Genomic DNA, 10,250 nt, shown 5'->3' on the forward strand with positions numbered 1-10,250 from the left:
TTGTGTCTTAGGCAGAATGGAAGTTCCAGGGGAGGTACAACCATGTTGATGACACCAGGGCACATCCCCAGGAGGCTTCTTTTTGAAACAGACTGAAAAAAGAAACCCCGTACTCCTTCTGCAGCATCTGAGAACCGAGCGAGCACAGGTGGGGAAGGGGAGGTTTCCTCCAGCCCCTGACCGCTCTGTCTGTGCTGTTCCAGCACTCGTGATGCTGGGTCCCCAGCCACCTCCCAACCTGGATCCCAAGTCCTGCCCGCTGACCCTTGTTAGGCTTCTGCCCTAAAGCCGGGTCACTTACTTGAGTTCAGGGTCTTCTTTTTCTTCCTTGGTAGGAGTCACCTTGACACCACCTTTCCTAGCACGAGGGCAGCCGGACAGGCTGAAGCAGGGACCCAACAAAAAGCAAGAGAGAAGTGTGTGATCTCATGGTATGCTGCTGCCCCTCTGATCTCCATCTTGGGGGCAGGGGTCTGTCCTACCTGCGGTGGGAGGCATAGTTTCCGGTCACGTGCCCTGAACCGTCGCAGCCTGGGGTAGGACACCTGGAAAAATGAAAGCAGAGCTGGGCCTCTGTTGGCGTGGCAGAAGCGTGGGTCCCACAGTACAGCACAGAGCCAGGCATTCAAAAACAGGATGAGCCGATTATGGGGGGCTCTTTTTGCTTAAATACAACTGGTTTTGGCTAAGAATCCATTCATGCTGATGTATGGCAAAACCAATACAATAGTGTAAAGTAATTAGCCTCCAATTAAAATAAATTTATATTAAAAAATAATAATAATAAAAGGAAATGCTGATATGTAACTACTTCCCAATGCTTGGGAGAAACCGTATCTGTTGTTAGCCTGCACTCTTCTTTTCTTCTTTTTAAACTTATTTAGGAATAACCTGAGATTTGACCCACAACTTACCACTGGGCGCCTGTCAACATCATGCAAAATTCTCATCTTTTGTTCAAGGTCAGTACATTTCCAAGGCCAGTAAATGAACTAAACTAAATTTCAGGGACTTGATTTTAGTTGTGGACTTTTGGTAAGAGGGTACATGGCTGTGGTTTACTGAGGTGCCATCTGCCCCTGGTTAGGACCACCCTGGCCAGACACAGGTGCAAAGGCTGGGTCCACACTTACTTGAGCTCCTGAGAGTTGGCTGCCATGAGGGATTTCAGGGTCTTATCTGCCAGGGGACATCCAGAAACACTGAAGAGGGAGGAGAGAAGCAAAAATAAGAGACACGCTGCCACACGCAGGCCTGACCCGGGGGCAGCCTCAGATTCTGAACAAACCCATGTTCAACCCATGGACAGGGGTCTGGGAAAAAGAACCAGGTCTGAACCCGGGTTAGCTGGATCAGGCTTTGGACACCTGAACTACTTCTCGTAGACTGTGGTTTGCTATTTACCAAGCCAGGGGCTTTACCCAGGGACACCCAGACCCTAGTGATGACTGACCCAGAGAACCCTCTGTCTGAATCCTGAGGGATGGTGCTCAGGGTTAAAGCCACAGCCAGAGGGACAGCGAGCCACACAGTGACGCAGGAGGGTGGAAGGGCCGAGCTCTCACTATCTGCTCCGCTGTCTCTTTACTCCTGCACCAGCCGCCGGCCCCGGGGAGGAAGTCCCCACAGCGTGAAGGGTCAGCCCGGTCACTGCTGTCCTTCCTACCTAGGTTTCGTGTAAAGCTAAACGGGACCACAGTCTGAGGTGAACCCTAGCTTCTGGGTTGTAGCCTGCACCACAGGATCAGAAAATCATTTTTGATAGTAAAAGTATAATTTCTTTACAACATAAGTAGAAAGACTGAAGATTTAAGTTAGCTTTATTTCTGAGAAACAAAATGAGCCAAACACCCAACTAACTCAGCCTCCAATTTCCAATGGAGAGAATGTCTTTCTAGAAGGGCTGAGGACAAGTCCTTGAAGAGGATGGGATGATGGAGCCTGACCCAGCAGGCGGTGAGCTACCTGCGGTGAGATGCATAGTTGCCCGTGACGTGGCCACTCCCATCGCATCCTGGTGTCGGACAGCTGGGTCAATAAAAACACAGAATCAGGATTAGGTGCATTCATGGGGGAATTGGCTCTGCCTGACTGGTTATGAATGTGGTAGCTTCTCTTTTAAGACAAGTTAAAGGCAATGGCAACCCACTCCAGTATTCTTGCCTGGAAAATCCCATGGACAGGGGAGCCTGGTAGGCTGTAGTCCATGGGGTCACTAGGAGTCAGACACGACTGAGCGACTTCACTTTCACTTTTCACTTTCATGCATTGGAGAAGGAAATGGCAACCCACTCCAGTGTTCTCGCCTGGAGAATCCCAGGGACGGGGGAGCCTGGTGGGCTGACGTCTATGGGGTCGAACAGAGTCGGATACGACTGAAGTGACTTAGCAGCAGCAGCAGCGACACATGTGAGATGTGCAGAAGCTAAAGGAAATAAGGAACTAAGGATGTAGCTGTATAAGGACCCACAAACTCACTAAGAAGAAACTTGTATGGGCTTAGCTGCTCAGTCATGTTCCACTTTTTGCGGACTGTAGCCCACCAGACTCCTCTATCCATGGAATTCTCCAGGCAAGAATACTGGAGTGAGTTGCCATTTCCTCCTCCAGGGGATCTTCCCAACCCAAGCATCAAACACATATTTCCTACATTGGCAGGTGGGTTCTTTACCACTGAGCCACCTGAAAAGCTCAAGAAGAAACTTATGGTCCTAAATTACGGGTTTCCAGCCTTGTATCAGTTCTCTGATTCAGAATGATGCCAGAAAGTGATGTTAAAACATGTTTTCTGGTGATGGGTGAGAGTCAACAGTCAATGCTGTTCTATTTCTTTGAAAACACGGGCTAAAAAATAATTATTATAAACCCATGCTTTATCATGATAGTGGCTCTTAGGATTACTGGTACCAACTACATCACAGATTTCAGAAAGTCTTGTAAATTTTTAAAGAGAAAGATAACGTAGTAGCTTCATAAACATGTTAGAAATCACCTGAAAAAGATCTTTGAAAATACTACCTATGGCTGACACATAAATTGACATTTCAGATGGGAAAGCTGCTGACAGTACAGAAATAGTTAAGAGGTCTAGTTAATAAAGCTTGTGATCAGTTTCATCCTAAGGTTTGAACCCACCAAAGACACTCACGAATCAACAACCTAAGCAGTAGTCTCTCCCACCCACCTGCCCAGAGTCTGTCCCAGACACTTCATTCATCTGAGAAGCTGGTCACATTCTGTGTATCTTATGTGTGGTTTAAAAATAATGAAAGAGGATAGTTGTTCTGAACAGGTTTACTCCCATAGTTAACAGGGAGTAACTGTTTTCTCAGTTGGTTTCTCAGCCATTTATTTTTCTCTGACACTGCTAAAATGTTGCTGGGGGTGAGCAGATTGACCCCCGCCCACTCAGTGGCCTTTATGACGGTGCCAATAATCAGAGGAAGCATCAGCTACGTCAGTCATGCCTTCTGATGTTCTAGGCACCCTGCCTTATGGAGAGGTTTACCCATGTGTGGAATCAGACTCTGTCCCTTTAGAGGAGTATCTGGGGATAGTCTCATGACATTCAAGATTTCTGAAATGTCACCTTCTCAGTATATTTTTCCTGTAAGCTACTTTCCAATCATTCTCAGGTAGTCTAAAGAAACCACAAGGGTAGAACACCTCCATCTCTCGAGAGATGCCTAATTTTCAGAGCTTGATCTGAGCTAAACCAGCCAGCTCTCTGCCCACCACCTTCTTAGAACATCAGGAAGGAAAATTAAAAACTACAAATATATGCAAACAAAAAAAAGAGAACAACAATTCACATCTGAGCTGAGTTATCCTGCAAGTGCCAGTCGCCCGCTCAACAGAGAAACAGTCTTTTCTGATCATTGTGCAGCTGGAATATTCAGAGCGTGAGGGATGGCTTATAACAGCCTGGGAATTCCCACTTTGGAAATACATCGCCACCTGGTGTGCCAAAACAGCATTGCGTTTATTTTATTTCACTTTAAATTTTATTTCTATTTTTTTTAATCATCCTTATTAATACTGCCAGGAGAGGCAAAGAAGTGCCAATGATTTTTAAACCAGACAGTGATAAATTACTTAGAAAGTATAATGATAAAGCGTGCATTTAGGAAGTATAATGATAAAGCTTGCGTTTAAATAGTGGCTAATTATTTTGTTGAAGCTTTGTGCTTTAAAGAGGTCAAGCAATAAAGCAAAGGCTGAAGGAGTGACATAGTAGGAAAAATTGATGCGTTGGGCTCTGATGGCTGGGTTAATTTACAGATCTTCGATGAGAAATCTTACACAGTAACATGTGCCAGTTGGGTGATACGTTCTGGGAAGATTTGCAAAGGAAAGCGTCACAGTTTAGAGAAAGGAAACCAGCTAGTTCCCTCAGTAAGTGGCGCTCAAAATCTAAATGAATTTATGTTGATCCCATAGCATCGAAAAATCTACTCTAGCCAAACAGTTTCTGGTAAGCAATTAAGGCACATTTACCGGTTAGAAACATAAAGCATGATAAGGACTGGGTGAGTTGTTTACAGAACCTGTGTGTGACACAGGTCCGTGGGAGTGTGTGGTATCCACCCCAGTGCTCACCTGTCCTGAAAAAAGAGGAAAACCACAAGGCCTCTAAGGAGTTCTTGTCCTAGGAATTCATGACTACATTCTGAAAATCGTTCACTGCATTTTCGGAGCCCTTTCTCTTTGCACCAATGAGAAGGGCCCATGACAACATAATTGCACTTCATCTTTCTCTCCAACATGGTGATGCAGGTTAATCATCAGTTTTTCACACTACATTTAGTTTGAAACAACTATGGAAATTTCCAAAATCTGCCTTCAAAGGATAAACATTGGCCCTTTTTGAGGATCTTTGAGATAATATTGCAGAAACAAAATCCATACAAAAATTTTAGAAACTTGACTAGCAGGCCATGAGGATGTAAGTACCTGGCTGCCCAGGTCACCTCCCAGGGGGTACAGTGCTCAGGGATGCTCAGGCATCAGGAAACACTGTTCTTGTAAGGGAACCCGATGCTTGGACACTCTGCCTTTTCTGCTTTGACTTCGCTGAACTTCCTGTGGCATTTGAAACCACCAAAGGCCCAGGTGGAAATTTTCTGAGCTCTCAGCTCCCATGACCATCACTTTCCTCCCTGTCCCCAGGTCTGTATTCTTTGTGGGCATCTCTGACCCTCTCAGGTCCCAGCAGGATGCGTGCTCTCAAATTCTGGGATGAGCACTCTGTCCTCTTCTTTCTATATGTCTTCCCCAGAAGCACCGTCTCCCAGGCCACACCTCACGTCTGCATCTCTAGTTAACATTTTAGAAGATCTTTCTGACCCCAGACAGTCCCCCACATGCATATGGCCTCAGAAGAACTCTGCACACTGCTCTTCCCCAAATAGCCCAGCACTAGCTCATGTTTCTGCTCAAACGTCCTGTGGTCTGTTCACGGAAAACTTGAACCAGGCCATCTTCTCAGGGCCCTTGTCCTGCCCCCACCTTCTGACTCTGTCTCTCTTCAGGCTGCCTGGTCCTGGGGCTCGGCGTAGGGCCTTCTGGTCCACGCAACCCTTTCTGATGAACAACCCACGGCAGTTTGACCAGTATTACCTGCCTGGGTCTTTCAACTCTCCTGAGTCACAGAACTCCTTGAGAATGTAACAAAACCCATGAACTCCCTTCCCAAATAACATTCTGCAGGAAGTTTTAAAAGTTTCTGGGCTTCCCTGGTGGCTTGGACGGTAAAGAATCTGCCTGCATTGTGGGAGACCTAGATTCGATCCCTGAGTTGGGAAGATCCCCTGAAGACAGGAATGGCAACCCACTCTAGTATTCTGGCCTGGAGAATTCCATGGACAGAGGAGCCTGACGGGCTACAGTCCTTGGGGTCACAAAATGTCAGATACAGCTGAGTGACTAACACTCACACAGACTACCTCTAGCCCTAACTTGGCTCCTCTGAGGTCAGGGAATGTCCGATTAAGATCTCTGACCAGAACATAAACATTTCTAATTGTTTTGCATATTTTGTCTTTCAATTTGACTTTTAATTCCCTTAGCACGAGATCAAGTCATGCACCTTTTTTTCATAATCCTCTTAGTTCTGAGTAGAGGTCTAGGTACACACAGCATATTTAACTACCGGTCAGTCGAAATTGCCCTGAAACAGTGCCAAGTCAACTCCATAGGCCAAGGTGTTATTACTCAAGGCTTTGATCAGGAGTCTCCATTCTAGAACCACAGGTCACTCACGTGATGAGTTCTTTCTTGAGATCTCTGGTGTGGAGCTTGGGTTTAGGGCTTGGTATGGAGGCCTCTCCAGAGAACTTCTTTTCCTCTAAATTTTCTAGAGAGCTCACTGGGTCTTTCTGGAAAAAAAAAAAATACAGAAGCACACAAGATGTTAGGAAACCCTGGAAAAACAATTGTATTTGAAGTCATCAGGGTCAAATCTGAGTTTTGGCTTAAAGACTTAGATGACATCCCCTCACCGGATTTGTACACAAAATAAATAAAATAATAAGGGTACACCCGGACTGCCATGGACTTTTATCCTTGGTAAAGAATGAGAAATTACAACTCACAGGCACAATTTTTAAAAGTTCACATGTTGGCAGATAAAACTACAGAGGAATTTCTTGAGCCATGTAAATGAGTTAATATTTTAATATATTAACTTCAATATATTTCAAGCTTTACAGTATAATAAATATTTCCTGGAGAACATGGAAATAGTTCTTTATGTACATAGTGTGCGAGTGTGCTAAGTCGCTTCAGTCATGTCTGACTCTTTGTGACCCCACATACTGTAGCCCACAGGGCTCCTCTGTCCTTGGGATTCTCCAGGCAGGAATACTGGAGTGGGTTGCCATGTACACAGTAGGCACTGGTAAAACAAAAGAAATTCTGCAAAAAATGAATCACACAAATTTTTAAATAGAGAATGAAGAAGTAAATTTAGCTTATTAGAATGTCCTTACTGATATGCAAATAAGATTTAAACTATTTGCTTAAATGCACAGTGGTTGAGTCCACAATGTCTCAGCAGCGTTTAGCTTGATTTTTCTGGACACCTGTTTTTAGTCTCACATCAATCACTTCCTGTTTTCCTTTACCTCTTTTGCTAAGTTGGTTTTTTCCTCATGTTTTTACTCTCTGGATGGACTATCTTGTTGGATTATCATTAATTTTCATGGTCTTCTTTTAAGCTTAGTACTGATCCTGATTTCATAAGGAAATCTCATTGACCCTTTCACATCACTTATTTACCATCTGATATATTACTGTCAGGCAACTCATGATGGTTTCACTCAAACACATAATTAGTTTACTTTTATCGTTAAGCTTATATTCAGTAAATGTAATACTTTCTGGATTTACTATTAAAATGAGGTTAACTACTTTGCCAACAAAGGTCCATCTAGTCAAGGCTATGGTTTTTCCCGTGGTCATGTATGGATGTGAGAGTTGGACTGTGAAGAAAGCTGAGTGCCGAAGAATTGACGCTTTTGAACTGTGGTGTTGGAGAAGACTCTTGAGAGTCCCTTGGACTGCAAGGAGATCCAACCAGTCCATTCTGAAGGAGATCAGCCCTGGGATTTCTTTGGAAGGAATGATGCTAAAGCTGAAACTCCAGTCCTTTGGCCACCTCATGGGAAGAGTTGACTCATTGGAAAAGACTCTGATGCTGGGAGGGATTGGGGGCAAGAGGAGAAGGGGATGACAGAGGATGAGATGGCTGGATGGCATCACTGACTCGATGGACGTGAGTCTGGGTGAACTCCGGGAGTTGGTGATGGACAGGGAGGCCTGGTGTGCTGTGATTCATGGGGTCGCAAAGAGTCGGACACGACTGAGTGACTGAACTGAACTGAACTGATCTATTAAAAAAAACTGTCTCCTAAATCTCAAAAGTATTGACCCATTTAAGATGAGAAAATGATTTTGAGTTATTGAAGGCAAATCTCATTTAAATTGCATGGACATGACATTGCAAGGGTAAATACAATTTTAATCATTCTGAGTTGACACTCAAAATCAATGGAAAACAAAATCCGTGGATTTTCCCAATCTAAGAACAATTCTAAGCCTTGATCTCAGTTATAAAGGCAAATGTAATTTCCTTAATGAATTACCTGGACAACAGTTCAATCGATTATTTTACACAAGACCACACAGTGGTGAAAACATGCATGAATGACCTCAAGGAACAGGATCTTCAGAGCAAATTAGTAAAACCTGGTTTGGTCTAATTTCTTTTTTCATATTAAATACTGAGTATTCCATTTTGAATTATTGATAAATGTTTGAAACTAGTAGCAGAAAATCATATATCACTAAAAAACAAAGAGAAATGGGTGCTTGATGATCGTTGTCTATTAAGGTACAAGGAGAAGGGTTATTTTAATGCTGTTTCTGTGAAATATATAGAAAACAAGTGAATGATGCTTATGCTTTCACATTTCACAATGTGACTAGAGCAAAGCAATTCCTAATTATAAGAGCTTAAACTGGATACACTATTTTTAAAAAAAATATTATTTGCTATTTATTTGCTGTGCTGGGTCTTCATTACTGCCTGGGCTTTTCTCTAGCTGTGGCGAGCAAGGGCTACTCTCTAGTTGCGGTGCGTGGACTTCCCATTGCAGTGGCTTCTCTCGTGGAGAGAAGCTTGTGGAACACAGGCTGTAGGCGCACAGGTGCTTCAGGAATTGCAGCTCCTGGGCTCCAGAGCACAGGCTCAGTAGTTGTATGGCACGAGCTTAGTTGCTCCGAGGTACGTGGGATCCTCCCGGACCAGGGATCGAACCCGTATCTCCTGCATTGGCAGGTGGATTCTTTACCACTGAACCACCAGGGAAACCCCCAGATACACTATTATCCATTTCATTTGGAGGTGCCTGGATTCAGCGTGGGTACTGTTTTCCACTATAATTTATAAAACGTCTTGGCCTTTTACAAATGTATATCCAATGACCTCTTCTGCTAAGTTGATATTTTGTAATGCTTTTACTCACTGGATGGAATCGCTATTAATTGATCCAAAAGCAATGTTGGATCATTACTAATTTTCATGGCCTTCTTTTCAGTTTAGTACTGATCCTGACTTCACAAGAAAGACAAAGAACAGACTTTGTTTTTCTGTTCAGATGTTAGATTTTTCACAAAAATGGCATAAAGCAGAAAAGAGCTATTTTATTATTTTCTTTGTGATAGGAATTAGCAAAGTATCTCTAAGAAGGCATGTACATTTACAGATGAACATATAAAGGTTATCAGCTGTTGTTTGTTGAATCTGCACACTGTAGAAGACAAGGGAATAAGAGATTCTGAAAGAAATAATCATCTATGAAAGCTTAACTTACTTGACTCAAATACATTCAAAATTAATTCTTGCAGAATATATGGTATTTAACTTAGCAAAGTAAAATGTGTTGCTGTTTCAACAGAATAATTTTATTGAATATGACCTTTTAAATATTTTGTAACTTCCTTAAAAAATTATGGAATCTTGGATATGCAATCACATTATGAAATAATTGTCTCTCCCTTCCTCCTTTTTTTTTTCTTTTGGCTCAGCATTCTACCTCTAGAAACTTGCAGAGAGCATATGTATTAAAATACAGGTGACCCTCATTATAAGAATGTTTAATTTTGTTACTGAAGCATTGTATATCATATAAACTCCTAAATTGCATACCGTAAAAAATATGTCAACATCATTTGTCAGGTTTTTTTCAAAATTTATAGCATCCTTTTGAAAATAATAATTTATATTGGAGATACATAAGAGAAAATGTGGCATACATATATGTGTGTTTAGAGAGTGCATGCGTGCGATGAAATTCCTTTAATGTACAATAGGAGTTTATATTGATTTTAGTAAAAAGCAGAACATAATGAGAGCATGAATAACAGATAATAGCATCTGGCACTTTTAACATCTGAAGTCTTTGGAGAACTGACAGTTGAACAAAACTGACAGCTCTAGTTATTTCTCAGCACTTTCCTTTCGAGATAGTTTGAGTTTTTTCCAGATTCAGGATTTTTTTTTTAGGGGGCATCTGGACAGGCTATTTCACTGAGAGAGACAGACAATATTTTCTGAAAATTACCACCAAAATTAAGCAACTGTTGTGCATATGAACAAGATAACAATGAATTAGAAATAATCACCCAGTTTCTGGTCATGAGTATAGGCGTGAGTGTTGTGAGGGGTGGGGGGTGTGGGAGGTATGGGG

At 42.7% G+C, this 10,250-nt stretch overlaps 1 protein-coding gene across 3 annotated transcripts in view; it reads right to left on the reverse strand.

The window, feature by feature from the left end:
* Positions 1-10,250, reverse strand: part of ST18 (suppression of tumorigenicity 18, zinc finger) — a 267,179-nt gene that overhangs the window by 10,117 nt on the left and 246,812 nt on the right. For all 3 annotated transcript variants that reach the window (XM_010838949.1, XM_010838948.1, XM_010838947.1), the window contains 5 exons: positions 6,262-6,377; positions 1,966-2,028; positions 1,134-1,202; positions 483-545; positions 302-382 (listed from right to left, as the gene is read on the reverse strand). In XM_010838949.1, the coding sequence (XP_010837251.1) occupies positions 302-382; positions 483-545; positions 1,134-1,202; positions 1,966-2,028; positions 6,262-6,377 (392 nt within the window). The remainder of the gene's footprint in view (positions 1-301; positions 383-482; positions 546-1,133; positions 1,203-1,965; positions 2,029-6,261; positions 6,378-10,250) is intronic.

Source organism: Bison bison, unplaced genomic scaffold (assembly GCF_000754665.1).
Source record: "Bison bison bison isolate TAMUID 2011002044 unplaced genomic scaffold, Bison_UMD1.0 scf7180017864108, whole genome shotgun sequence".
Taxonomy (NCBI): Eukaryota; Metazoa; Chordata; class Mammalia; order Artiodactyla; family Bovidae; genus Bison; species Bison bison.